This window comes from Bipolaris maydis, assembly GCF_028858645.1.
Source record: "Bipolaris maydis strain C4 unplaced genomic scaffold PSV08scaffold_6, whole genome shotgun sequence".
Taxonomy (NCBI): domain Eukaryota; kingdom Fungi; phylum Ascomycota; class Dothideomycetes; order Pleosporales; family Pleosporaceae; genus Bipolaris; species Bipolaris maydis.
In genome coordinates, this window is record NW_027093862.1 from 1,299,466 (window position 1) to 1,326,907 (window position 27,442).

The 27,442-nt window shown below is 52.3% G+C and overlaps 10 protein-coding genes across 10 annotated transcripts; 4 read left to right on the plus strand and 6 right to left on the minus strand.

Annotated features, from left to right (window-relative positions):
• Nucleotides 1-1,796: 1,796 nt before the first annotated feature.
• PSV08DRAFT_294735 (nife hydrogenase-like protein) lies at nucleotides 1,797-3,370 on the minus strand. The gene is made up of 2 exons (XM_014226111.2): nucleotides 2,673-3,370; nucleotides 1,797-2,616 (listed from the first exon to the last, which is right to left on the minus strand). The coding sequence occupies exons 1-2, from the start codon at nucleotides 3,336-3,338 to the stop codon at nucleotides 1,858-1,860; spliced, it is 1,425 nt and encodes a 474-aa protein (XP_014081586.1). The 5' UTR covers nucleotides 3,339-3,370; the 3' UTR covers nucleotides 1,797-1,857.
• A 159-nt stretch (nucleotides 3,371-3,529) lies between these two features.
• On the plus strand, nucleotides 3,530-5,047 carry PSV08DRAFT_401564 (DNA-directed RNA polymerase). Its single transcript, XM_014226112.2, has 3 exons — nucleotides 3,530-3,609; nucleotides 3,663-3,767; nucleotides 3,824-5,047. Exons 1-3 carry the CDS (start codon nucleotides 3,571-3,573, stop codon nucleotides 4,808-4,810), a joined length of 1,131 nt encoding a protein of 376 aa, XP_014081587.1. The 5' UTR covers nucleotides 3,530-3,570; the 3' UTR covers nucleotides 4,811-5,047.
• A 293-nt stretch (nucleotides 5,048-5,340) lies between these two features.
• PSV08DRAFT_401565 (uncharacterized protein) lies at nucleotides 5,341-6,375 on the minus strand (the record flags this gene model as incomplete). Its single annotated transcript, XM_014226113.2, has 2 exons — nucleotides 6,186-6,375; nucleotides 5,341-6,120 (listed from the first exon to the last, which is right to left on the minus strand). Exons 1-2 carry the CDS (start codon nucleotides 6,312-6,314, stop codon nucleotides 5,341-5,343), a joined length of 909 nt encoding a protein of 302 aa, XP_014081588.1. The 5' UTR covers nucleotides 6,315-6,375.
• Nucleotides 6,376-7,260: 885 nt separating this feature from the next.
• On the minus strand, nucleotides 7,261-8,536 carry PSV08DRAFT_294767 (ATPase, F1 complex, gamma subunit domain-containing protein). Its single transcript, XM_014226114.2, has 3 exons — nucleotides 8,405-8,536; nucleotides 7,694-8,283; nucleotides 7,261-7,643 (listed from the first exon to the last, which is right to left on the minus strand). The coding sequence occupies exons 1-3, from the start codon at nucleotides 8,464-8,466 to the stop codon at nucleotides 7,384-7,386; spliced, it is 912 nt and encodes a 303-aa protein (XP_014081589.2). The 5' UTR covers nucleotides 8,467-8,536; the 3' UTR covers nucleotides 7,261-7,383.
• Nucleotides 8,537-9,240: 704 nt separating this feature from the next.
• Nucleotides 9,241-12,366, plus strand: PSV08DRAFT_222468 (uncharacterized protein; the record flags this gene model as incomplete). Its single annotated transcript, XM_014226115.2, has 5 exons — nucleotides 9,241-9,336; nucleotides 9,545-9,786; nucleotides 9,842-11,677; nucleotides 11,729-12,178; nucleotides 12,232-12,366. The coding sequence occupies exons 1-5, from the start codon at nucleotides 9,288-9,290 to the stop codon at nucleotides 12,364-12,366; spliced, it is 2,712 nt and encodes a 903-aa protein (XP_014081590.1). The 5' UTR covers nucleotides 9,241-9,287.
• Nucleotides 12,367-14,059: 1,693 nt separating this feature from the next.
• On the plus strand, nucleotides 14,060-15,969 carry PSV08DRAFT_40491 (uncharacterized protein). Its single transcript, XM_014226116.2, has 5 exons — nucleotides 14,060-14,363; nucleotides 14,434-14,595; nucleotides 14,720-15,283; nucleotides 15,347-15,614; nucleotides 15,692-15,969. The coding sequence occupies exons 1-5, from the start codon at nucleotides 14,321-14,323 to the stop codon at nucleotides 15,768-15,770; spliced, it is 1,116 nt and encodes a 371-aa protein (XP_014081591.1). The 5' UTR covers nucleotides 14,060-14,320; the 3' UTR covers nucleotides 15,771-15,969.
• A 434-nt stretch (nucleotides 15,970-16,403) lies between these two features.
• PSV08DRAFT_294809 (uncharacterized protein) lies at nucleotides 16,404-17,595 on the minus strand. Its single transcript, XM_014226118.2, has 4 exons — nucleotides 17,522-17,595; nucleotides 17,009-17,460; nucleotides 16,732-16,954; nucleotides 16,404-16,673 (listed from the first exon to the last, which is right to left on the minus strand). Exons 1-4 carry the CDS (start codon nucleotides 17,550-17,552, stop codon nucleotides 16,651-16,653), a joined length of 729 nt encoding a protein of 242 aa, XP_014081593.1. The 5' UTR covers nucleotides 17,553-17,595; the 3' UTR covers nucleotides 16,404-16,650.
• Nucleotides 17,596-17,694: 99 nt separating this feature from the next.
• Nucleotides 17,695-19,575, plus strand: PSV08DRAFT_201742 (CBF/Mak21 family-domain-containing protein). Its single transcript, XM_014226119.2, has 3 exons — nucleotides 17,695-18,385; nucleotides 18,435-19,314; nucleotides 19,379-19,575. The coding sequence occupies exons 1-3, from the start codon at nucleotides 17,760-17,762 to the stop codon at nucleotides 19,514-19,516; spliced, it is 1,644 nt and encodes a 547-aa protein (XP_014081594.1). The 5' UTR covers nucleotides 17,695-17,759; the 3' UTR covers nucleotides 19,517-19,575.
• A 1,431-nt stretch (nucleotides 19,576-21,006) lies between these two features.
• On the minus strand, nucleotides 21,007-22,198 carry PSV08DRAFT_294845 (uncharacterized protein). Its single transcript, XM_014226120.2, has 2 exons — nucleotides 21,824-22,198; nucleotides 21,007-21,760 (listed from the first exon to the last, which is right to left on the minus strand). The coding sequence occupies exons 1-2, from the start codon at nucleotides 22,059-22,061 to the stop codon at nucleotides 21,444-21,446; spliced, it is 555 nt and encodes a 184-aa protein (XP_014081595.1). The 5' UTR covers nucleotides 22,062-22,198; the 3' UTR covers nucleotides 21,007-21,443.
• A 2,747-nt stretch (nucleotides 22,199-24,945) lies between these two features.
• PSV08DRAFT_361916 (major facilitator superfamily domain-containing protein) lies at nucleotides 24,946-27,335 on the minus strand (the record flags this gene model as incomplete). Its single annotated transcript, XM_014226121.2, has 2 exons — nucleotides 24,946-26,920; nucleotides 26,980-27,335. The coding sequence occupies 2 exons, from the start codon at nucleotides 27,333-27,335 to the stop codon at nucleotides 25,267-25,269; spliced, it is 2,010 nt and encodes a 669-aa protein (XP_014081596.2). The 3' UTR covers nucleotides 24,946-25,266.
• Between the last annotated feature and the right edge of the window lie 107 nt (nucleotides 27,336-27,442).

Sequence of the window (27,442 nt, forward strand, 5' to 3'; positions counted from 1 at the left end):
CCCTTTCGAGCTTTGAGTGACTTTGTGCAAGCTTGCAAAGCAATTTTTGATTGAGTATGTGTTACCTTCTGCCGGCCGAAGTTTCCTACCTGTCTGGATTGTACATAGATTGCCGTCACATCGTAGGGTTTTGACACATGATTGGATTGCTGGGATCCTTCAATACATATGTTGCGTGTCACCTGTCTATCGAGCAATCGACTGAGGCAAGCAAACAGTTCATCGAACTGACATTTATAACACTGAATTCTCTTTCTCTCTCCACACCATCGACATTTAACTACACCTCTTTATGAATCATCTTCATAGGTAATCGCAAAGCCTCTCTCCATCTATTTTGTCTGACTTACATAATACATACACTGCATCAACAATGTGTCAATCTCCTCCTTTCCACACGATCGCCTCTTTACATCCGTCTTCTCCAAAATATATTACAACAACAACAACGACGACATACTCATATACACACACACGTTCGACATGGTGCTATCAAAGGCCAGTCTACATCTTTCTACCTTGCGGAATCAGCAGTCTTGGGAAAACTCAAATTTGGGCGAGATCAAAAAGACGATAGATGATGCTGAAAAGGCAACCAAGAGTCCTCGAAATCATCTTCAACATCGGCGTAGGTTCTGGTGTTTGGGCGCCCCACTCCCCCCTAGCCCACGATCGATGGTTACGATGAGAACGCATATATCATTTGCCCTCCCTCCTGGAGGCCTGCATGACGATGAAATCGATCTCATGTCTGGGAGGAGAGAAGATGATTTCAGAAGAGTTGGATGAGGTGGCTGTTGGGAATTCTTCAAGGACACACTTTTTTTTTCAACCTACTATCACTCTGAGAAGCCTTCTGTGGATTTCATGATCAAACGATAGGGGACAATAACATACTGTGGTCTTCATTTTCAGTAGCACATGCTGATTCTATAGAGATTGTCCTTGAAATTTATCAACATATCTTTCAATCATTCTTCGTACCATTAGATGAGAGCAATTGAGATGATACCCTCATATTTCCATCGCCAAAAGTCCAAACACTTTAATTTTTCAGCCCACCGTTTCGTTAGAACATCTCTACATACTTCCCAAATTCTTGGTGATGCTTTTTCCTTGGCATATCTGCTCCCTGATGTTGTTCATAGGCCACCAAAAATCAATGGTTAAATCTACTGAACTCGTACCCCCTAGCTCTCACATCTTACATACGGTTTTGTATCATTTCTCATAGATCTTTCTTTCATTTTGCCCTGAAAACAGACATGGTCATTTTGTTTTTTGTTTGTTGGTTTATGTTGGCACATCCAACCCAATAGTTTGATAATGGTATTGTTTTTTTTGTAAATAGCAGTCCGGCAGGTTGGGGTGTGGCCTGCCATTCTTTTCTGAGATAGTTGATCTGATACGCTGTATAGCAAACAGAGAAAAAAGTCAAGCGGTAAGTAGCAGTAATCAAAACCTTCACATTTGGACGCTTTACCACCACGTCTGCGATGGAATCGACACGTTTGGTCACGATTTCTGGTAGTGTTTGTAATAGTGAGGTAACTACAATAGCTCAAACTTATTGCTATTGCTTTTGTCAGACACACCACCAGTGGTCTTCTCGGCGTTTTCTTTCGTGGATGTAGTGTCTATAATTACTCTCGGGATCCAAGCTCTCAATGGAACATGAGAGCATATTAGTGAGATAGATAACAGCCAATGCAAACGTATGAACATCAATTGGGTTGCTAAAAAAGAAGTAAGGTACCATATGTACAGCCCGCCCCCGACCTCACTGAGACTCAAATCTAAGCAAAACGAGAAGATTTTATATTCATTTCTTCTTAACTTGATCAATCTAACGAAACACTACCTGTCAACTTCACCGAACACCAAATCCATAGTACCGATGATAGCAACTGCATCGGCAAGCAGATGGCCCCTTGATATCTGGTCCATGCAGGCCAAGTGTGCAAATCCGGGTGCCCTGATCTTGCACCTGTAAGGCCTCTCGCTACCATCTGAAACGAGGAAAACACCCATTTCTCCCTTGGGTGCCTCAATAGCAGAGTAGGTCTCGCCAGGTGGGACTGTGTAGCCCTTGCTGAAGAGCAAGAAGTGGTGAATGAGGGCCTCCATGTTCTCCTTCATGGCGGCACGTGGCGGGGGAGCGATCTTGTAATCTTCAACCTTGACAGGGCCAGCAGGCATCTGGTTCAAGCATTGGTGAATAATGCGAAGGGATTGACGGAACTCCTCCATACGGCAAAGGTATCGGTCGTAGCAGTCACCGTTGACACCGACTGGGACGTCAAATTCAACCTGGTCATAGGCATCGTATGGCTGAGACTTTCGGACATCCCATGGAACACCAGATCCACGAAGCATGACACCAGAGAAGGAGTAGTTGATGGCGTCGGCAGCCGGGACGACACCGACACCCTTGGTGCGGCCGATCCAGATACGGTTGTCCGTCAACATCTCTTCAGTCTCATCAATACGGTCACCAAATTGGGTAGCCCATTGGTAGATGTCATCAAGCAGACCGAGAGGAATATCCTGCGAAACGCCACCGGGGCGAATATAGGCTGCGTGGAGACGTGCACCAGAGACACGCTCGTAGAATTCCTACCATTGTTAGCATATGGACACAATGTGTCAAATTGAATTCAGCATCAACCTACCATGAGTTTCTCACGCTCCTCGAAACCCCACAGGAAAGGCGTCAGTGCACCGACGTCCATGGCGTGGGACAAGACGGACATGAGATGGTTCAGAATGCGCGTGATTTCAGCAAACATGGTCCGGATGTATTTGGCACGAATGGGGATGTCAATGTTGAGCAGTTTCTCGACAGCCAGCGAGTAGCACTGTTCATTGGTCATCATGGAGACATAATCGAGACGATCAAAATAGGGCAGAGCCTGGAGGTACGTCCGGTACTCGATCAGCTTCTCTGTGCCTCTGTGGAGCAGACCAACGTGCGGGTCAGCGCGCACAATCTCCTCGCCATTCAGCTCGAGGATCAAGCGCAACACACCGTGGGCAGCGGGATGCTGGGGTCCAAAGTTGACAGTGTAATGGCGGATCTTCCTGGTGTCTACGTGCTCGTCCTCCTCGGCGCGGGTCTCCTGGGTCTCAGCAGGGGCAACGCCTGCAAAGTTGGAATCGGTGGCAACCAAGCGCGTGCGTTGGCTCTCGTCGACCTGAGCATATCGGCGGGGCAGTGAGGTCGACAGGCATCGCGCAATGGGTCGTGAAGGGAATGCGGATCGGACGTGGGAACGGGAGGCGTTCAGGCACGCCCGCTTCGCCGCGGGGCCGGCCAGACGCGCAAAAGAGACGGGCATAGTGATTCTGTCTCTCTCTACCGCGATTGTGGAGCCTCAATGGGCATGTAGAGTGGAGAGCGAGGTCGTGGCGTTGGAGGGGAGCTTTCCTCACATCGATGATGCTTCCAGATTGGACCCGCCGCTATTGGCTGTCCGGGCCTTGGCGTGGCCGCCGCTTGCTCGAACTTTTTGTGAAGATGGAACTTGCTACCCACCAAAAACACCGAATCTTGAAAGCAACGCCGCAACAATGTCGAAACCAAGCGCGCAAGAGCTCATGAGGCGCAAGGTACTTATGCGACTCGGAATATGTAAGAAAAATTATCCTAACAGCACTTGCAGACGCTTCAAGTCGGCCCCGAGACTGTCATGAACCAGCAGTCTACCGATTTTCCAGGACACTGGCCGGGAGAGAACCATGAATGGGATTTGGATTACTTCAAAGAGGTATGTGCAGTGAATTTTCTGTCATTTTGCATAACACTTCAACTCACATATTCCAGAACTTCAACGTCACCTTCCATAGCCATAGTCCCTTCGACACACAATTCTCTCTTACTGGCATTGATACCTCAGTAGCCAACGCCTTTCGCCGCATACTCCTCTCCGAGATCCCTACGCTTGCCATAGAAGATGTCTTCATCTACCAAAATACGTCCATTATCCAAGATGAGGTACTTGCTCATCGCCTAGGCTTGGTGCCCTTGTGCGGCGACCGCGAGGGCCTGCGTGCGATGAAATGGTACTCTAAGCCCACCGAAGAAGACCCTGAATCAGGCACGCCAACTGACTGGAACACTGTGGTACTGAGACTGGAAGTGGAGTGCAAATGGCAAGAAGGTGGTCTGCAGAGAGCGGTCGCGGGCGAAACCGATCCCGACAAACTATACGTAGGCCACAATGTCTACGCCAAAGATATTGAGTTCAAGCCCATAGGTCGCCAAGCCGAACTTTTTTCGTCCGAGCAAGGGAAAGAAATACGCTCCACCAACCCAGACATCCTGATTGCGAAAATGAGGCCAGGCCAGAGCATAAACCTCAGCATGCATGCCATCAAGGGGATTGGACAGGACCACGCCAAATTCTCCCCTGTAGCGACAGCTTCCTATCGCCTGATGCCTACAATCGATATTACCAAGCCTATTGTCGGACCTGATGCCAAAAAGTTTGCGCGCTGCTTCCCTCGCGGAGTTATTCGCCTTGACACAGTTACTGAGACCGATGTCAAACAACACCCGGAGCTTGAGGGCAAGGAAGGCGAAGCCAAGGCTGTCGTGGCAAATGCTATGAACGACACAGTCAGCAGGGAATGCCTGCGACACCCAGAGTTCAAGGACAAGGTCAGGCTTGGACGGATACGGGATCACTTTATCTTCCGGGTAGAGAGCACAGGCCAATGGGAGAGCGACGAGCTATTCCTGGAAAGTGTTAAGTTGCTTAAGATCAAGTGCCAAAGGATCAAGCGCGGACTCGAGGAAATGAACAAATAGACGCAGCGAGGCAAATCATGCATTTCCAAAGGCGTTCCACGGGCATTTAATGGTGGCGGGGTTCTTTTCTTTCTATTTCCCACTTTCTCCATCTCGGAAAAAAAAGTTTACGATATCACGAAGTAACTCTCTCTCTATCTCAGTTGGACGACATCCATGGTATGGAGCATATGAGTACTATGTCTTGCATAGATTACTATTGGTTGTATCGTACATTCAACTCGTGCAAGCTTCCAAATTTCTTCTCATACAATCCTCCCAGAATACAAGCTCGTGCGTCGGTCATCTACTAGAACAGTGGAAATAGTGGAAACAAAAGCCAGGAGACCGGTAATGGCGGGAAACGGAGAAAAGTAACATACAAGATGGTATATGAACAAAAACAAAAGAAAAAGCCTACCAAATTGGGGTATACATTCTTCATCTCCTGCCGCACTTTGCCGAACATGTCAATAAAAGAGACAGAAAGCGAACTGTATTCAGTACACCCCCGCAGCATCACTGGATCTCGTCTCGTTGTCTGGCGGCTACTAGAGCTCTGCCAGCGCTTCGTCACACAGCTTGCGTATGCTTCCTGGGTCGAACCTTGGACGCCAAGCCATTTGTTTTCTCCTCATTCGAAGGTTTTCTTTTTGGTGTTGCGGCAGATCGCTGGTTCGAGGAAACTTGTACTGTGACTTGGTTGGTGAAGCTGAAGGGCTCGGGAATGTGAATTTGGAATCGTTGATACCACCAGTGCTCTCTTTCAGCGTGAGCACACTGGTGAGGTGACCTTGCAGCATACCAACAAATGTTGATGTGCCGGGTGGGAAATTGACTTTTGCTGCACGCTCGGATCGTATTGGATGTGTTGATAGAGGCGAGAGCATGCTCGAGTTGTCAATATGGCTTGACTGAGGGTTGGAAGTAACCTCGAGGAATGTAGGTGTACTGGTTAGGGGCGGTGACGGAAACGAAAAACCTTTGAGATCAAAATGGACATCTTTTTCTAGGCCAAAGGGGTCGGACATGGTGCTTGATGTTGAAGTGCGACACGAAGTGCTCAAGTTAGGTGATTTTGTCCTTAAGCGGTCGAGCCACACATTCTCTTCTGGGAATGTGGCAGATTCTGGCGTTGAGGGGTGCTCATCGTCCAAAGTCGGGGTTGAGCAAGTGGATGATGATGATGCCAGGGCGGTAATGGCAGCACGGTAATACTCTTCCGCAGCAACAAGCTCATAGTGACGATTCTTTATTGTGGCCTCCCTCGCCAGAGTATCGTGTGATAGCGCAGTGTAAAAGTTAAGATATGCCAAGTGAACCGGATGCATCTGTCTATTGTTAGCACCTTGTTGTTGTGGTCGAGAGGGAAGGCGCAATGCGTATGTTTACTTACGCTGCTATCCACCTCGCCTAGCAACCGCTCCCCAGACTTTGCGCACCGCGTGTAGTGCCGACTGAGGTACAGATCCTTGAGCGCCTGCATCCTATGCTTCATTTCGCAGTTTCTCGCTTGGCCCGCCATTTTTCCCGAGTATGGTTTTTTGGGATTTTTTTTGGGTAGTGGTTGGTTGTAGAAGAAGACTCCAGGTCGCTGTGGGGAAAGTCGTGGTAAGAGGAGTAGCTGTCGCCGGGATCAGCCCGAGCAGGGGAGTAAGGAGAGGAACAACAATTGGAAAGAAGCACAGCTTATGAGTAAAGTGAAGCCGGCTTCGAGGGGGCTGCCGACTTGGTCGAGCCAACGCGGAGAATAACCAGATGAGATAAGGTACTAATAAAAGCACCCTATAAAATGAGCAGGAGACGACCGAAAGCGTGTAATAATGCTTCTTCCTGTGGGCGGTTGCTATCTCAACGCGTCAGGGTACATGCCTGCTGTCCGAGAAGGATGACAAAAATGGGGCCGCTACCAGAGCATCCTGGAGAACCGTACTCTGAACCGCAACAAAAGCAGAAATGAACATCTATACAACACCATGATATATAACGGTTTCCTGGCCTTGCGCTGGCCCCGCTGTTCATGTCACTTGAACAGATGCCGGAGAGGTGCGAGGAGCGGTTGTTTCCAATGATGCAGTCATGTTTCAGCAGCCCTCTACTTACCTTATCCAGCCTTGAGCTTACCACACCGGGCCAGGTACCCCACTAATCTGCCCTGTTCACACGAGAAAAAGCCTCCGCAAACACCCCTCCCCTTCGCCTTAACGAATGCTTTTTCGTTCGCCAAGTGGCCGCAAAAACCGAGACTGGACATGCCGAGTTTAGACATCGCCTAATTGAGACGTTTTCTACAGTCGTGTGTTTCTGATTCTGGCCGAGGTGGTGCGTTGGGCACATGACTCTTGTTTGTAACAAGTCGGCGACCATACTAGTCGTCAAAAGTACTTATCTAGAAGACCCGCATTCATATATCATAGTTGGCGTAATAAGGTAATCGGCACTCACACATGGCACATGCCGGCACAGGGTGAATACGATAAAGTTTCTGTCAACTTGCTGACACACGAGAGTTGTGAGTAGATGTTTATTCTATACAGCCCAGGGGGAGGTGGAACCATAGTCTCGGGATATCAAGTCCCATGCTACTCCAACGTTTAACCCTCCGAAGCGGCCGCACCAGTAATGATCTCGACAAGTTCGCCAGTAATGACGGCTTGACGTGTTCGGTTGTACAGAATCTGAAACTTGTTAATCATCTCGCCAGCGTTCTTGGAGGCGTTGTCCATGGCGTTTTGACGCGCCGACTGCTCGCAAGCGTGGCCCTCCGCCAGCGCCCAGTAGAGCGAGTTGGCAAGAGCGTACTCGCGGAGGTTGGGGAGAACCTCGTCCTCAATCTCGAAAGCGGAAAAGTTGGCTGTATATAAGGTCAGAGTACAGTCTCTTGTCGTGCAACACTTGACATACCAGACTGAGCAATAGCCTCCTCAGAGTAAGCTTCCTGGATGATGGGCTCGTAGCTCGAGGCGTTGATGAACTTGTTGTAGACAATCTTGACGGAGGCGTAGTCGGTGGGCAGCAGGGAAATCTGGTCGGCAATGCACAGAGAGTCGGCAAAGGTAGGCACGTCCTTTCCGGCGCCAGCGAAAGAAAGAACCATGTTCTTTCCATTGGAACGACCCAACTGCGCCTTGCACTTCTCGCCAATGACGGCCAAGTCCGCATCCGGGGTCTCGGCAAGCATTCTCCTGACCTTCCTCGACATTCCAGAGTGAATACCACCGCAGAGACCCTTGTCCGAGCTGCAGACAATGATGAGGTTCTTCTTGCCCTCGCTCTCAATTGGCTTGGTCTCGGCACTCTCGAAAACCTCGTTGGAGGTCTGACCGTACTTGCGGGACTCAAACATGGCCCTTTGGGCGCGGGTAAGCTTGGTGGAGGCGACGACCTTCATGGTCTTGGTAATCTTCTCGATGTTGCGGATCGACTTGAGACGGCCCTCAATTTCACGAAGGGTGGCATAGCCGGCGGCATTGGTGGTGGTAAGGACGGCGGGCCTAGATAGAAAAGTCCCAGTCAGCAATGGATGCAAGTGGTGATGCAATTGGCGGTGCAATTGATCCGACAATGGGGGGTTGCGAGGTGTGAGAAAAGCTGCGAACTCGGATGGGAGCGTACCGGGCGACGGCGGCGGCCATGCCGGCCTTGAGAGCCGGGCGCGCAGCTCGTGACAGCATCATGGCTACGAATTGAGATGAGTGGAGATGGCGACAGCCGTGTGGTGGTGCTCGTCACTGCTGTCTTTGCTGAACTGAAGCTGTGTCGGCAATCGGGACGTTGAATTGCTTTGCGCGCTAAGACGCCAAGTGTCACGTGATACTGTCCTTTCCAGAAGACCTGCTTCACCAGTTGTACTCGACCGTTTCACACTGAGAAGCATTCAGATACGGTCAACTGTGCATTCTGTGCTACTGATCTTCTTACACACAGAAGAACAGGACTAAACTCGACATTGTGGCGCGACACAATTAGCTGGACTTAGCCAGGAGCGATCCAACAAACAGGTGGCAAGCATTGCCCAAGTCTCACAAGGTGAGTAAATTTCCCAGAAAAAAGCCCAGTTGTTTTTCCGCTGTCGCCTGTCTGTCTTGTAGTCGGCATGTAATGCGTTGGCCGATCAGCTCATGACGTCGGGCAATTTGTTGCAGAGAGTTGCTGACCCAGATTTGGTGAAGGCCGAACGACCGTGCGTTGGTGGACTTAGTAGTGAGCACAAGTGGTGGCTCCCTGGGGCTGCGCTTCACTTAAACTCAGCATTCCTCTTTTTCCGTTCATCTATCACCCACGTTCTGCTACCATTCATCTCACCTCGGCCACCATCGCTTCAATCATACTGCGAGTCTGTCGCTGTAGGGCACGCGTCCTTCCTCCATTCCCACCCTTGTACAGGGCCGCCTTCACTGCTTCCGCACGGTCGACTCGGTCTGCGCCAAACCTTGCTGCAGTCCCACGATCTGTTTCCTATCGCCTGCAAGTCAAGCACGCGCCGATCGTGGACAACATGTCATCTTCCGGCGACGATACTCCTCTTGTGCGAGGGAACGATCAAGGTGAGTTTGTCCACGATAGTACTTTTTGCACGCGCTACGGCTATCTCACTCCCACGCGCCGATCGTCCTTGTTGAATTCCACACTTTTCACCACCCAACCTCACCACTTTCCCTCCACCTTCCTCGACCGTGTTCGTTCCACCCTCGTCCGACGCATTTTTCACGCTCTATAAAAAGACTGGAGAAGACTAACATCTTTGTCTTGCAGTAAAGTCAATGGAGCGCATTACCGACGAGGAAGACAAGAGGATGAATGCGGAAGCACCTTCCAATGGCCACGTCGAGCCTGGCATCTCTATTCGCATGGGACCCATCGATGACAGCAAGATGGATGTCGATGCGCCGGAAACGAATGGCAACGCCAACGGAAAGCGCAAGGCGCGCACTAGCGTAGCAAACGGCAAATCATACAAGGATGCAAGCAATTCGGAAGATGATGACAAGCCTCTGGTGCGTCTCTTTGTGCGAAGTGTACGCACATTTTGTTAAGCTAACTATGCAGCAGAACAAGCGGCGGCGGACATCACAGCAGGCGAAGCCAGTCAAAGACGATTCCGATTCGGAACTCAGCGACGTGCCTCTCAAGGCTAGGGTACTTCCCAAGGCGAGCGCGGAGCAGATTGGAGAGTCGGCGGACTCTGACGTGCCTCTAGCCACGAAGCTCACCAAGAAAAAAGAGTCGATTGAGAAAGCTGCTGCAAAGGAGGCAAAGGCCATACGTACCAAGGAAAAGGCACCCCCAAAGCGCAAACAAAAGGCAGAGAGCGATAGCGAGGATGATGTCCCTCTTGCAAAGAAAAAGGCCCCAGTCAAGAAGGCGAATGGCGTCAAGAAAGAGGAGTCGGACTCAGATGCGCCACTCGCCAAGAAGTCCGCTCCAAAGAACACCAAGGCAAAAGCAGCCGCCGCGGCACCAGCGAAGGGCAAAGGCAAGGTAAAGAAGGAGATTGAAGAGGACCAGGAGGCTGAAGACGAAGAGGACGAATATCGCTGGTGGGAAGATCCAGGCAAGAGCGACGGCACCAGGAAGTGGGAAACCCTCGAACACTCTGGTGTTGTCTTTCCTCCCGAGTACGAGCCACTGCCCAAGCATGTCAAACTGGTGTACGATGGCGTGCCCGTCACGCTGCACAAGGATGCCGAAGAGGTAGCTACTTTCTACGGAAGCATGCTTAACTCGACGCACAACGTCGAAAACCCAACCTTCAACAAGAACTTCTTTGAAGATTTCACTGCCATCCTAGACAAGACCGGACATGGCAAGGACAAGAATGGAAACACTGTCAAGATCAAGAAGTTTGAAAAGTGCGACTTCAAGCCCATTTTTGAATGGTTTGATTCCGAGCGCGCGAAGAAGAAGGCTCTCTCGGCAGCCGAGAAGAAGGCGCTCAAGGCCGAGAGGGAGGCTGCGGAGGCCCCGTACATGTACTGCATGTGGGATGGTCGTAAGCAAAAGGTCGGCAACTTCCGCGTCGAACCGCCAGGCCTGTTCCGTGGTCGTGGTGAGCATCCCAAGACCGGTCGTGTCAAGAAGCGTGTCATGCCCGAGCAAATCACCATCAACATTGGCGAGAAGGCCAAAGTGCCTGAGCCGCCTGCGGGTCATCGCTGGAAGGAGGTCAAGCATGACCATGAGGGTACATGGCTCGCTATGTGGCAAGAAAACATCAACGGGGCCTACAAGTATGTCATGCTTGCCGCCAACTCGGATATCAAGGGTCAGAGTGACTTCAAGAAGTTTGAAAAGGCGCGAGAGCTCAAGAAGCACATTGACCGTATCCGCAAGGATTACCGCAAGGACTTGAATTCCAAGATGATGGCCGATCGGCAGCGTGCTACTGCCATTTACCTCATCGATCAGTTCGCTCTTCGTGCTGGTAATGAAAAGGGAGAGGACGAGGCGGATACGGTAGGCTGCTGCTCACTCAAGTTTCAGCACATCACTCTGAGGCCTCCTGAGACGGTCATCTTCGACTTTCTGGGTAAGGACAGTATTCGGTTCTACGATGAAGTCAAGGTGGATCCGCAGGTGTTCAAGAATTTGAAACTGTTCAAGAAGGAGCCCAAGACGACTGGTGATGACATTTTTGATCGCTTGACGACATCGGCGCTCAACAAGCATCTGACCAGCTACATGCCTGGTCTCACTGCCAAGGTCTTCCGTACCTACAATGCGTCGTATACCATGGCTAGGCTGCTGAAGGAGATGAAGCCTACTGGTACTATCCAGGAGAAGGTGAAGGCTTACAATGATGCGAACCGTGAAGTTGCGATTCTCTGTAACCACAAGCGTACTGTTGCTGCCAACCACGCCAACTCGATTGAAAAGATGACTGAGAAGGTTAGTTTGTTTTATGCTGTGTGTGTGGGAAGGCTATGCTAACAGGGGTAGATTAATGGACTTCGCTATCAAGTGTGGAGAACCAAGATGATGATGATTGACGTGGACCCGAAGATCAAGAAGAAGAAGGGAGCCGAGTTCTTTGAACGGCCCGAGGATCTCGACATGGAGTGGGTCAAGGCGCACCAGGATGCTGAGGTTGAGGAGTTGCGTCAGAAGATCATCAAGAAGTTTGAAAAGGACAACGAGAAGCTCAAGGCCGAAGGGGAGAAGGAGATGAAGCCCAAGGAGCTGGAGGAGCGTCTTGAAAAGGCCGATGAGCTTGCGGCCAAGTACAAGAAGGAGAACAAGACGGGCAAGGTTGAGGCCGAGGGCAAGGGCCCGACGATTGAGAAGCTGGAGGGCAACATCGACAAGCTCCACCAGCGAATTGAGAACATGAAGATCCAGATGGAAGATAAGGAGGGCAACAAGGAAGTTGCCCTGGGCACGTCGAAGATTGTAAGTGGGCCGGCTGGATGGGTGTCTAGGAAGAGATTGCTGACAGGGTGCAGAACTACATTGATCCACGTCTCACTGTGGTGTTTTCCAAGAAGTTTGATGTGCCGATTGAGCGCTTCTTTTCCAAGACGTTGCGTGAAAAGTTTGACTGGGCGATCAAGTCAGTCGACGAGAACTGGGAGTTTTAAGGAAACATGCAGAGGCGTTTTGATTCGTCTATGTGTATTTTTTTTGTTGGGGAGAGGGGGGGGGTTTGGGTTATATATACATACATATAGCATGATGGGTGGTGGGACAAGGGTGAAGTGAGGAGGGTGTAGAAAAAGCATGGCATCTCTCTTGTGCAGGTCGAGTATGCAGGTGGGTGGCAGGGTTCAGCGGGCATGGTTTGCGAGTTTGTTTATCATATGATTTAGGCGACTAGTTATTTGCATGGCTACGAAAAGGAAACAGTGACAGCAGCTAGTAGTGTACTGTGTATATGCCTTGAGCAGAAATGATGTGCTTGTGTATTGGGGAGGCGTGCATTATGCAGGTGCGGGTCGATCATGACGGGCTGCAGCTTCCGTGCATGAACAGCCGTTCTTGCTGTCGACGCCGACGATGCTGCCCAGGCATGAAACAGTGGCATGTGGCGGTGCTTGAGGGGGACATGTGTTGGATCGAACGAAGCGATGTCAGAGTAGAGCGGTTGTGCAGAGGGACATGGGTAGTACGTGTACGTGTCCGTGCTATCCACACGTACACGCAGGTGCTTGTTTGTGGGCAAACTAGCCGACGGGCTTGGGGATGGCGTCACCAGCCGTTGGCGGTGGCTCTCAATGCACGGGACCATGCAAGCTTGCAATGTCACTGGTACCTGGGCGGGCCAGAGCCATCAGGGCTGGATTGGGACCAAGGGGCGCCGTCACCGTGGCCCGCCAAGAGCAGCTGTGGGCTGTGGCGGGCGTGGGCGGGCGTGTGTGATGTGTGCAGGCTCCGCGGAGGCAGCCCTGGCGTTGACCATGCAGGCACGCTCCGACGTTGAACTATAGGGACGCGCCCCAGACGCGGGAGAAAAAGGCGAACAGACGCATGGCATAGCGGCTCCACAGTGATTTGCTTTTTGCAGCCCTGGCCGGTGCCAACGGTTGCTTGCCCAGGCCGACGTCTGAGAAGGCGGCCGTTGCAAGGCTGGCGGGTGCTGGGTGCTGCCAGTAGGTTTTTCTTTGCAAGGCCTGGCCTGGTAGAAGCCCAACGACTCCAGCATTCAGCAACGGGGCCTGCCCCTGAGACGCCTCCCCACTTTGGGCTGTCATGAGACCCGAGGTTTGGTTGCTAGACGTATGCTTCAGCACTGCGGGAGCGCGCCGGCACGCCCTTCACCGCCCGCCTGACTGCTGTTCATCTCCCGCCGCAACCGCCTCTGCTTGCACGCTCCCCCCCTCCACGGCCAAGGCCAAACGTCATGCTGTCAAGGCGCCGTCATGTGCCGTGGCCTGCCTAGTAGAGTAGTAGACATGAACCATTGCTGCGGCCCCAGAAGTCGACTCCAGCGTGAGATTGGGCCAAGGGAGGAAGCAGGCGGGGAGAGAACAATGTCCCGTTTTTTCGATACGAAGAGACTCGTGGACGGCTTCGACTACCGAGAGAATTGCTGCTCCCCATTGTCGGCCTGACTGCCTCGTGCTGCAGGTCAATGAGTCGGCTAGATTGGGCCAGGGTTATATGACATCGTCGTGCCGCGATACCCTACACTTTTGAGCCTCTGTCTCTTGGTGGGAAGCCACTCACTAGCCTTCTCGTCCCAAACCCACGCCGGCCATTGCGAAGACTGCACCGCACCGCACCGCACCGCACCGCACCGCACCGCACCGCACCGCACCGCACCGCCCAAGCCCACGCCGGCCCGCTGCCTACTTACGCATACGAGAGCAACCAAAGGCCTCGCGCGTGCCTGCACACACGCCACCCCTCTCCCTTTGTCAGCCCGTCTCGTGCAACCACACGTCTGGGGTCTGAGCGTTGAGCATTGAGCGCGACCCGCAACCCCCGAATTTGACATTACAAGACACCATCCGCCCACTGCGTCGCCCCAAATTCTCCTAGCGATCTTGTTGCGCACTCTGTCTGCGTAGATCGAACCCTGACGCGACGCCCACCATGGCCTCAGACAAGCCTGCGGTCCTCATAATAGGCGGACTCGGTAACGCTGCCCTCGCGCCCACGCCCACGCCCAGAGATAAGACGCGAGAGGACTAACAACCTTGTGCCAGGCTACACCGGACGACACCTCTGCAAGTACATCTACGACAACAACCTCGCTTCCCAATTACGCATCGTCGACAAGCATCTGCCAGAGTTGGCATGGCTGGCTCCAGAGTTCAAGGAGGCCTGTTCGAGGGAGCGCTTCATCCAGGCGGACGCGGCACAAGAACGTGCGTATCCCTTGCTTACCACCTACACAGCTATCCATAACACACACACACACACACACACACAATCCTCCCCCCTCAAAGTCTGCTGACCACAAGGCAATTCAAGACTGACTTCTCCCTCCAGGATCCCTGCCCCGGATATTCGATCGTGAGGGTGGCGGCGAGTTCGACTATGTATTCAACTGCGGTGGCGAAACACGCTTCTCTCAGGAGGAAAAGGTCTACGAACTCCGCTCCTATGGCCTTTCCATGAACATTGGCCGCGAGGCTGCAAAGCGCAAAGTAAAATGCTTCGTTGAACTTAGTACCGGCATGGTCTACAAGCCAGAGAACATACCCCACAAGGAGACTGACAAGACGAAACCCTGGTCGAATCTGGCAAAGTGGAAGCTCAAGGCCGAGGAGGACCTGGCTAAAATTGAGGGCTTGAACCTTATGATTATGCGCGTGGCTCACGTCTATGGCCCCTACACGAGCAAGTTTTTCAGTACGGCGCTGTGCATGGCGAGAGTATACCAGAGCATGGGCAAAGAGATGCGCTTCCTCTGGAAGGAAGACATGAAGACAAACTTGGTGCATATCGAGGACGCTACAAGGGCCCTCTGGCATGGTGCGGATTGGTATGTCAAGGGACCGCCCGCCCGCCGACCACCGCCCATCTTCAACATTGTGGACCACGGTAATACCTGTACGTTTCACCCCTTGTTGGTTTGTCTTCTATGTTTGTCTCTATTACTCACACTACCTGTAGCACAAAAACACACGGCTGAGTTCATGGCCGAGATTTTCAATATCAAGACTGGCTTCCACGGCACCCTCATCTCCGCCTTTGCACGACTAAACCTCGACCATGTCGTCGACGAGGTCAACGAAGAAACACTAGACCCCTGGGCAGAGCTGCAGTCAAAGGCCGGTATCAGCCAATCTACACCGCTGACACCTTATATGGAAAAGGAGCTGCTTAAAGACGCGGATCTGTGCATGGATGGTAGCCTGTTCGAGAAGGAAACTGGGTTCAAGTAAGCTACCCCACCCCCCTCACCTCGGCGTAGCTGCCAAATCAACGTAACACAACAACATACTAACACAACGCCAGATACAACGTGGAGAAGTGCACGAGGGAGAAGATCGAGGAGGTTATTGAGAGCTACAAGAGAATGGGCTGGTGGCCGTAGCTTGGCTGCTACCTATTCCCGTGCCCACTCCCTTTACCATATCACGTTCCAACGATACCCTTTCTCTTACCACAACCTTTATTGGCCTTGTAGTAGTCTTCTTCTTCTTCTTCTTCCTCTTATACTTTTTATTGCTTACCTGCTCTCGTTCTCTCTCTCTCTCTCTGCTGACCTAAATCCACTCAAGATACTTATTCCTCTCTCTCTCTCTCCCTTTTCTCTGCTATAATACCCCCGTCTACAAGGGATCAATCGACTGCTCAACCTGTAACCCTCCTCCCTTGCACTTGGCCTGTACTACAATCTACCACAACCTCCCTCATCATGCTTTGAAACAAGGGGGTACAGACAACAAGAAAGTGGTTGTTTTCGTTTGGCATGGTAGCGGCAGACTCGGCATGGCTTGGAGTGCGCATTCTGGCGCGGGCACGGTGAAATTGCCCCGCTCTTGGCAGCCTGTTGTCATATTCTCCTCCCCTTTTCTCCTTCTCTCTCGGGATTTGTTGACATTATCTGATATGGATGTGTATATTGCCTGCCATGGTGCTGAGGATTGGCTTGTGCATGTCTTGGATCGCTTGGAACTGCCTATCGTTGTGTGGTGGTAATGCTTTAGTGGTAATGGGTAGTCAGTCAATCAAACGTTCAGGTTACAAGAAGACTAGCAAAGCCCCACCAGAGGAACTTTGACCAAGATTTAATAAACCCATCGCCCATCTCCGAAAAGAAAACAAAAATCAAGGTGGCATAGACATTCAAGACGCAATCAAATTTATTGGGCCATTTCCCCAGCCTAGGGTACTCTACATTGAATGAGTCTGACTATTGCACATATTGATCTAACATTGGATAAACTTGGCTGCTGGATGCGCTAGGTCGCTTATGCCTTTTGCGAGACGATCTCTGTATATTGATTAGCATGTGATACTCGAATCTATGTTTCCGGTTAGAAAAAACGCACTCTCAACGTCAGCGACGCTCTGGTCAAGAATCTGCTTGAGAGTCTTGGGGTTCTCGAGCTCCTTCTCAATCTTGGCAATGATGGACTCGGCAAGCTCGCGCTGCTGCCTCTGCTTGACCTGACCCTCATAGCGGACCCACGAGTCGAGGACAGACTTGGCCTCGGCTGCGATGGCAGTCTTCTGCTCGAGCTCAAAGGCCTGGGCCTCGAGCTGGGCGGTCTCCTGTGAAAATGGTCAGTCTGATACCCCTCCATCTCCCACACGGAACCAGCGCACCTTGGAAACCTCGAAGAGGGTCTTGGTGACCTCAATGACGCTGCTGAGGTCCTGGACGCTCTCAATGCGCTGCTTGACGGCTGCCGTGTGGTCCTGGCGGGCAGAGTTCAGGATACCCGAGATCTTGTCCAACTGCTGCTGCGCATAGTCGCCCCACGCAGGTCCGGCGTACTTGGCAACGGCCCAGAAGATGGTGAGCAGAGAGAGAGCGACAATGGACTCCTCGTTGACGACGTAGAGCTCGTTGCTGATGGCGGCGACCGAGAGACCGGCTCCGGCAGAGAGCACGGCGGCCTTGGTGAGGGGGCTGTTGCCGGGGACGGGTATCGAGTCGAGAAGGGTCTGGGCCTTCTTCTTGGGGTCCTCCTGGGGCAGGTTGGAGTTGTAGCGGGCCTGCATGCCCATCGAGGGCAGGGCGCGGAGAGGAAGCGATGGGCGGAGACGGGCGGCGCCTGTTGTGCGTGAGCAATGGGGTCAATGGCATCGCATCTTCATCGGAACGCTGCTACTCACCGACCGCGCTCCTTGCAAGACGTGAGGCCATGGCTGTCTGATGAGGGGTGCAGTTGGGGGGTGCTGGTCGTCGTCGAGAGCTAGCTTTTCGTGATGTTGCGTACCAAACCTGAGCCAAGCACCGACGCCGATGCGCTAACCGAACTTCGCCCGGCCGGGCCTGACTTTTTGGCATTGACAACTTTTTTGCGCCTCAACGTCATTCCACATCACGCGAAGCAGCGAGCTTCAAACGAAGATGGCGGGTACAAAATCCACAGCAATGTCTGGAGTCAAGAGAAAAAGAGACCCAAGCAAGCCCGAACGCAGCGAATCCAAGTCCAAAAGCCGGCGCAAGTCCTCCAGCGAAGACGGCGACGACCTACAATCCGAAATCGTACAGCTCGAAGCCCAGATTCTCGAATCGCGAAAGTATTACAATAACATTGCAACTCTTTTGCAGCGAGCCAAGCAATCAGACGCCGAGAATGAGGGCCCAATACTGGCAGCCGTTGCACTTTGCCGAGTCTTCTCGCGGCTACTGGTAACAGGCGACATGGTGAAGAGCAAGGGCATGAGCGAGGCAGAGGGGGTCATTGTATCATGGCTCAAGGAGCGCTACCGGGAACTCTGCAACATGCTTCTGGACGACTTCCTCCGCAGCGAGGACCCTCCAAAGCAGTCGGTAGCCTTGACACTGCTGATGCGATTGGTCAAGGAGGAGGCAAAGTCGCAAAAAGATTACAAGATCAAGAACGGGCCTTTGCCTCGTCTTATCGAAGTCTTGCTGCAACTCCCCTTGGACGACCTGAATCGCGAGGAGTTTGCGGAGAAGTACCTCAAACAGTTTGATGATATTCGATATCAAACATTCCAAACTATCAAGTGAGTGCATCCATGCCTAAAAGTGAAGACCATGTACTAACATGCTCAGAAAAACACTTGATGAAGACGTCGACATTACCACCCAGGAACTCGTAGCTGCGAACAGCATGTCCCTACTCTCCACCCTCGACCAAGTCCCCAAATCCAAAGCCGAAATTCAGAATTTCTACGTCGAGGTACAGGGAAAGAGCCCGATTCCATCTCTTCAGGCGTACAAGGAGAAGGCCCAAGCAGCGTGGCTGGCGACGATGCGCACAGGGCTCTCCAAGGAGCAGCGAAAGACCATCTTGACCACTTTCTCCTACCAGATTGCGCCTTGGTTCCAGCAGCCCGAAATTCTGTCAGACTTTTTGACCGATTCGTACAACGTAGGTGGTGCAACATCGCTACTCGCACTGTCTGGAATTTACTATCTCATCTCGGAGAAGAACCTCGACTACCCTTCCTTTTACTACAAGCTCTACTCGCTTCTTGACGATGGTCTCCTACACTCGAAGCACCGATCACGCTTCTTCCGCCTCCTCGACACCTTCATGTCCTCGTCGCACTTGCCTGCCACTCTGGTCGCAAGCTTCATCAAGCGTTTGTCGCGCTTGGCGCTCCACGGCCCGCCAGCGGGTATTGTGGTTGTAATACCCTGGGTGTACAATATGTTCAAACGCCATCCTGCGTGCACATTCATGATGCACCGCGAGATCCGGGATCCGGAACTCAAAGAAGAGGTAGAAGAAGAGGGCATGGATGACCCGTTTGATATGGCTGAAGCGGACCCTTTTCTGACCAATGCCATTGAGAGCAGCGTATGGGAGTTGGTAGCTCTGCAATCACACTACCACCCCAATGTTGCTACACTCGCCAAGATTATCTCTGAGCAATTCACAAAACGATCATACAACCTAGAGGACTTTTTAGATCATTCCTACACTGCAGTAAGTCTGAAAATCTTGTTTTTTTTTCTTGTTGGTATATACTCGATACTGACAGCTCTTGTAGCTACTCGACGTTGAACTAGACCGCGATCTCAAGAAGGAGCCAGAAGTGGAATTCGAGATACCAAAGCGTATTTTGACGGCAGACGAGGGACTAAACCCTCTGGGTCAGCTTCTTACACATGTTATCGAGGCGAGGTGATGAACACGCTAGAAGGGGTTTAGTTTAGCAGGAGAAGAATGATACCCTCTGTTTGCCAGGCCATTGTTTCTTGCGTGATATGTCTTTTGAATGATTGGATGTTATTAATCGCTCGTCTCTCTTCTTCTGCCTACAAATGACATGCAGAAAACACAGTAGTGTCAGACAGTCATGCAGCGGCTGCAGTACAGGTATTGCTTGTTGGGTTACATGCTAGTCGCCAGTCATGACGACAAGATGGCAGCCACCGTAGCCGCACGTGCTGTGGCATCAGGTACCAAAGAGACAGGGCCAGACCCATAGAGAGTCTCTCGGCAATTGCGAGCAATGACAAAAACTGACATTTTTCTGTAGCGCTTGTTGAGCGGGGAGGGGAAGCGGACGGCGCATCCACATAGAGTTTGCGCATAATGTTTCATGCCCCCCCCCAAGATGTGTTTGAAACGTGGGCGTGAGTAAACCGCTAACGACCATGCTAGCATGGTGGCAAGAAAAAGGGGGGGGAAAGAACAAGAAAGATACAGATGTGCTTTTGCCCACTGCTTAACACAAATGTCCTCCCTATCCACATACTATACAAAAAAAAGGCTGTAATCGCAACGTTAATATCTTCATCGCAATCCCCCTCCCCCTTCTTTTTTTTTATAAAAAAATAACAAGTCAAAAGTTTATCCCCAAGCGCCCACGTTTCGTTGAGTTGCATTCATCACCCCCCCCCCTCCTTTTCCTGCATCACCACCCTTGAGGGAAAAAAAAGCAAAAATCTATATTGAAAAAAAAGGTACACATGTTAAAAAAGGAACCAAGAGAGGGTTCGAGAGCCAGGCACAATGCGCATCAAGCTTACATACATAACCCGCTGGTTCACGTCAAAGCAAGTTAGTGGGAGAAAGTGGCGTCGGGCTTCCCGCTTATGGGTATAGCGCCAAGTGTTCCTAAGAGCCAAGGGGGGTGGGGGGGCGGCGCCTGTGCTTTGCTTTATCGCCCCCATGGTTCGGGGCTACCCGCTGCGTGTCTCACTCGATCCAGGGGGGGGGGGGGGGGGGGGGGGCAGGCTCTTGGAAGGAAAAGGGAGTAAGCGATTACGAGGGAGATCGGGGTCGGGTGCAGATGGGGGCACGTTAGGTGTAATGAGTTGCAAGTGTGATTTTGGCCGAAACCGTTGGGGCTGTTGGGGTTGTGTTGATTTTGGATGTGGCCAAGGCCGCGGATGTCCTTGGTGCAGATCACGTGAGCTGGGATCTTCAGGCACATCAACTCACTTAGCGATAGCATCGGTATGGCAGAACGTCTTGCATGTGTAGGATCCGTCAACCTCCAAGCTACGAGATTGAAGACGGTTTTGGTGATCTGGCAAAAAGCTAGCGATACTAAGTTGGAATCATGGTTGTTTATCCCGCCTTCAAGCCCTTTGCCACTTACTATGAGCAAACATCACAATGCAGTGCAAGACAATCATCTTATCACCATCACAAAAGCACAGTGAAAAATTGTAGATCAGGTACAACCTTTCGGATGCCCTTGACATGTTGCATTGGTGATTAACCAGCTATAAACATGAACTGAACAAATGTGTTCGGTATCCCTTTGGGACATATCGCATTAAGTCGGATTCGTAATGCCAATCCTGAACCTCCCCCAAGTGGAGGCCCTTGTCGTCTCAATAATTAAACCCAATCATGGCAATAATGCTCTCCAAAAAAAAGACTTGTTACTCCGTGATTGGCCTCTAAACAAAACAATTGCTGATGTACGATGAAAGCAAAAAGGTCGCGCAGACCCTCCACAAGCAAGGCTACGACAGCGTATGACAAAGTAGTGGTTGTGATCGCAAAAACTTCATGTCTTACGGCCACGACTGTTGTCAGACTGGTTGCAGCTGTGTCGGTGTTTGTGGAGGCAGTGTGATGGTCGTCTCATGATGCGTTTAAGCGAAGACGGCGGCACCGATGGCGAGGACAAGGCCACCGAAGGAGACCATGTTGCCGGCGGCGGCACCGCCAGCCTGAGGAACGCTGGTGCTGGAGGAGGTAGGGCTGCTGGAGGCGCCGGCGGTGGAGCCAGCAGGAGAAGACTCGCTGGCGCTAGCACTGGGACCGCTTGACTGAGCAGCGCTGCCAGAGGGAGCGGGGACAGTGGAGTTGGAGCCACCAGGAGGAATGACAATGGGGGTGGTGCCAGGGGTGCCAGGAGCGACGGGGGTGGCGGTGGCAGTGGCAGATGGGAGAGGGACGGCGCCAGTGCCTTGTAGAGTAGTCAGCAGGCTGTACTTGGTGGAGCAGTTATAGAGTACTAGGGCAGACTTACCGACAGAGACCTGAGAAAGAGGGGGGACCTCGGTGACGCCAGAGGCCGAGGAGACGGCAGAGGGGACAACCGAAGGAACGGCCGAGGGAAGGGCAGAGGGCGCAGAGACGGCAGGGGGAGTGGCAGGAGGAGCCTGGATCTGACCGTCGGAAATCTGGCTGATTGGGAGGACGTCGCCCTGAGGAGCAGCGGCGACGGCACCGGCCAAGAAAGCGAGGGAGATGGTGGAGAAACGCATGGTGATTATGAGTTACGGGTGGGTGGTGGTATTAGATGGTAGAGTAGAGGCTGTAATGGAGATAGCGACTGGATGATCGACTCGACGGATCTGAATGCGATGCAAGGCAATTGATGATGGTGGAGTGGATGGAGAGTAGGAGAGAAGAGGGTGTGGGAGGCACAAAGGCACATCTATTTATTTGCTCGAGGCGTGGGTTGCGCCTGCCTGGGCTGGGTGTCGCAATGGAGGCCCACCGCAGCAGAGCCGGGCCGTGCGCCTGCCTGGGTGAGAGCAAGAGCAGGAGCGAGGGAAGGAAGGCGGGGCCCGTGTGTTTGGCCGGCACGCCACGCCCGCCCCAACAGTGGATGAGAGCGCACGGACGCGGGCCTTAGGCTCGATTGGCAGATGGACAAGCATTGTTCCAAGAATTGAAGCTGCTTTGTTCCGTGGGCCGTTGCAGTTGGGCAAGCCCAGTCGGCGGCTGGGCCGTGGCTGGAGTCGCGCCGAATGCCTTCTTTTTGCCTGTCGTCCCTCCGTCTGCCATTGGGCGGCCGCACACTGCGACAACGCAGGTGGTGGGAAGAGAGCAACGGCGGCCCACCACCTCCCAGCCTCTCTGCACCTGCGCCAGGCACCACATCATCAGTCGGAAACACCACGAGGTCCACGTAAAAAAAAGAGGCGTCTGACGACGCCCGTCGCCAGTGCCACGCAACACGTCTCTCCACTCTCGCCGCGCGTGGTGCTGCTTATCGCGCCGCCAGCAAACGCCCTCCCGCCCGCCGAGCAGCGGTGCCACTAACACCATGCACCAAGTGCAGGTCCAAGGCACGCTGCACGCAGACCCAGTGTCCCAGGGGCAGTGCCGCTATTTTTTTCTCCTCGCTCGATGATCGTTGCCCTGGCTGCGCACCGCCTCGCTATAACACAGGGTTTGGCGGTGGAGCAGCCTTGTGTTTGCATGACTGTTGCTGCAATCCCGCCTGGCTGTGTTTCGCGTCCTCCGTCATTCGTTTGGCTAACTTTAGCAACGCTGCCACGCTGCCACGCCCGTCAATGGCCCATCGCCAGCAACCACTTGGTTTTTTGCCCTCGGGACTCGTCATGGGCCCGTGACATGCGACGCGTGTCCCCTTGCGCTGCACACCACGCTCACCAGCCTCACCGCGACACATCGTTTTGTCTCCCCTGGCTCAATAATCGCCTTCGCTCCGACGCCCTCTGCTTGTCCCATGCCGATCCCCAACAATGCACTACCACCCAAACGATGCTTTGCCCGTTCTCCTGCTCTCTCTCCCCCTCCTCCCCCGGCCTGCTGCAAGCCGCGCATATCACGCCCATTGATTCCTCAGGCGCGCAATCTATCGAAACAGAATATCTTGCAATCTGTACCTACATTGGGGCAAAGCGGCTAAATCCAAGCTACCTCCCCCGGCCGTCACACCACGTCTCCGGACTGGCAGGCGGTCAACCCCATACCGCTAATCTCGCTTCGCAGCACATCGCCTGCTTGCGATAGCGAGGTGATTGTGACGTCGTCTGCCTCTTCTCCGATTCTTGACGAAATTGCACAATGCTTGGCTTTTTTTTTCCTTGCTCCTGGATCCCTGCTTCCCGTCTCCATCTAGACCACACGTTGATTGCGCGGTGAGCGATAGCACGTTGAACCATAAAGACGGTGGTCAAGATCGAAAAGACTATCCCTTATTGCCTGGACTTCGTCTCTCCTAAAGCGAACCCAATGAAACACAAACACAAAAAAAGAATTGTGTCCAGACCCTTTGCATTAACCTCACTATGCTTTCCACAGCAAACTTTGTGCCCCTTGCGCCTGTACCACAGTTCCTACCCGCCTTTTACCATATGCATAACCCGCGCGCAGGTAACAAAACAAAAAAAAACTTTAATTTCCCTCACTTCTCCGGACAAAAAATTTGCTCTAGAATGCATTGGAATATTCTTGTCTCTCCCACAGAATTCCGTCTTACGACATCAAACTGCCACTAGCATTTCTCGTATTGCGGCTCCTTCCCATCGCTCGCGCCAGCACCAACCAACGCGCCCGTGCCCTCAGATCGCACACGATAACGATAAGTAGAGAGAGGAGATGGAGAGAGAGCAAAGACACCAAGGCGCCCTTTTACCTACCCCCCCCCCCCCCCCTCCCTTGCCCACCGCCCACACACCCTTGGCCTGCACCTCGACTCAAACCGTCACTGCGCAACGCACGTCCGAGCCACACAAACAATACGCAGATCGTGGAGAAACAGCAAGACTGCGAGTCGCGGGGGGAGAGAGGAGGCGGGCGGGCGGCAATGGGAAAAAAATAATTGTCAAAGTTACCAGTAGTAATTGCCGCAATTCATGCCCCTTCTTCACCGCTCACCCAAAGGGCCGGTTCTTCTTTGTTGTTGTTTGGTGCTCGCCCGTTGCAAGCCGCAGGTGCAGGCGCAGGTGCCCATGGCTTTCCCTGCCTTTGCTGCTGAGAGACTGAGTAAGGTAAGTAAAGTAGTGCAAACCAACCCTGCGCGCGCCCGTTTTTTTTTTGGGGGGGGGGGGGGGGGGGGGGTCTATTACTTGATGTGTACCTGTGTTTTGCGGCGGCCAAGCAGCATAGCACCAGCGGACGCGTACCGCAATCATCCATACTGGATCCGTCCTAAATGCATGGTAACAAACTAAAGCTATTTCACTTGGGGGGGGGGGGGCTTTTTTTGGTACATGTGGTGAAGTGCCGGATTCAGACAAAAAGCCGTTGGGGGAATTTTTTTCTTTAGTTCTACGGTACTACCAATTGCCCTCCTCATTTATGGAATACTCAAAGCGCATTTACGCATTGGTCTCGTCATTACCTCTTGCAAATGGTCAAGTCAAGAAACCCACTCTTCCCTTTGAGCTTTCCACCAATACATTACACATGGATCTTGTGTACTCTGCAACACTATCGATTCAACGTCTTCTCCTACCAAACCATGCATGGCATTCTCGTCATCACAGCGTCGCATAGCATTCAGTATATTCATTAACTTTCTTGCTTGTTTGAATCTACCAACCCATCTCATTTGCGCTCTAGCGCAAAGCCCAATTCTTAAACGCCGCTGTAATGCTGTAATGAGAAAAAAAATATGAAATCGTTAGTACCGCCTAAAACTACACTTTTTCGTTCAACATAAACATGCCCTTATATCTTCACTGGCGTAGTTTTTTCTTCTTCTTCTCATTACTAAGCCCTCTTTTCGTTTGTAATCTCATCTCCAGATGAGTTCTCAGACACGGCCTTGGGCGCCATCATGGGCTCGGGCCCTGTAGGAGTACCGGGCGTTGTACGCTTGAAGTAGTTGTGCACATCGGCATGGTCGTCCTCGTCTGCCTCCACACCTTCCCATCCGTTCTTCTCGGAGAACTTGTGCTGCTGACGCTCCACCCAATCCGCGCGCATCTCGTCAATCTTCTGCTCATAGTCGAGTTTGGCATCGTATCCCTTGTGCTGTCCACGGAAGCGCTCCCACCATGAAAGGTGCTTCCAGTGAATGGCAATGCCGTGATACTCGTGCTCTCGGCCAGCTCGGATGTATGCCCACCGACGCTCTTGCTCCTTGAGATCCAGGCCAGTAGTGTCGGGAAGGAAGAGCAGAGTCAGAAGAGCACCAGCAAGACCAAACCAGGGGACAAAGTAGAACTTGGTCTGGATGTCAATGTAGTTGTAGAGAATAGCAGCGAGAAGTGCACCAAGCTTGCCCCACGCCGCACTGAATCCGTGAGCAGTAGCACGAACTGGTGTGGGAAAAACTTCGGCAGCCACAAGGAAAGTGACACTGTTGGGTCCGAATTGGTTGAAGAAAGAGGAAAGGAAGTACATGGCCTGAAAACCGTGAATGTTCTCGATCGAAGTGAAGTATTTCAGAGCAAATCCAGGAACCATGAAGAGGACAAAGTCAGCCAAGAAGCCGACAATCATCATCCATTTGCGGCCGTAAAGCTTGTTGTCAATGAGAATAGATGCAAGATAGTATCCGCACAGCGATACACCCACGTTGACGAGGTTGTATAGCCAGCCAGTCATGACCGACTTGTTGCCAGGCGTGAGAATGCTGATAAACTCGTTCTGGAAAAGCTTGTTGCCGTAGAAGAAGACATCGTTGGCGAACCAAGCACCAGCAGTAGCCAAGAGACGGGGGCCAAAGTATGTGAAGGTAAGCTTCAACGACTGGACGTCATATCCCGTGACATTGGATTTCTTCTTAGAAAGCATCAGTTGCTTCGAGGCCGACTTCATCTTGTAGTAACGGAAGTAGACAAGCCATAGCGTTCCAACGGCAGGAATGGCAAACGAGACGCGGTAGGTCCATTGCGCCAAAGTCTTGGAGTAAGGCGGCGACGATCCACCATGGAAGATGAGGAGCAGGATGATAAGAATGACCTGGTTGAAGAACTGACCCCAACCCTGCATCAAAAAGGCACTGGTAACTTTTCGTCCGCGGTGAAGACGATCGTCCTTTGTCGAAACCTTTCCAGACCCGACAGCGTTCTCCATACCGGCAGTTGCAGTCATGGGGTATTCGCCTCCAACACCGATGCCATAGAAGAAGAGAGCCCATACGTAGCAGATGACCCAGCCGTTCTGAGTAACACCCCAGGCAGCAGTAAGCATCAAAAGACCGACGAACATGATGGTGGCATCCTGAATGAGACCAAAACGACGGCCAAGCCAGTCACCGATAATACCAACAAGAATCTGACCGACAATGATACCGCAAATCTCGAGGTAGTCGACAGCCTGTGTCCATGTCTTGTCACAGATTTTGTGAGTGCCCCAGCAGTCGGGGAAAGCAGCCTGGAGTAGAGGGCGAACATTGCCAATGGAGAAGAGAACGTAACTGGTAACATAGTCAGAACATGTCGCTGGATGATGTAATATTGTGCATAGATGACTTACCCTTCCAAACCAAGACCAGCACCAGGAATCACGCAAGTGCGGAAGTAATGGCCAATGGGAGCAAGAGGGTCATTCTTGAACATGTTCCAGAAGTAGCTGGCTTCGGCCTTTGCTTCCTGTGCGTCGACTTGTCCAACAAACTTGACCCGTTGGCCAATGGGCAAGTCGGCCCAGTAGGTTCCTTCGGCAGTATAGAGATCATCTGGATGAAGCAGAGCGTGGAAGACACTAGCCTCGTTCTCGCTCATGTCCTTTCGAATGTCGATGTCTTGAGTGGCTTGATGTTCGCCCGTCATGTTAGGTCCGTGGGGGGCAGCGACGCCATAGTCCCGGATGGATCCTGCCGCAGAGGCCATGGTAGCAATGGAGCAACGAGTATATGGGAGCAACTCGTTGTTGGCTGCTTCTTATGGTGGTCAGGAATAATGCGGTCTAAAAGCACAGGCCGCGGTCGATGCCTTTA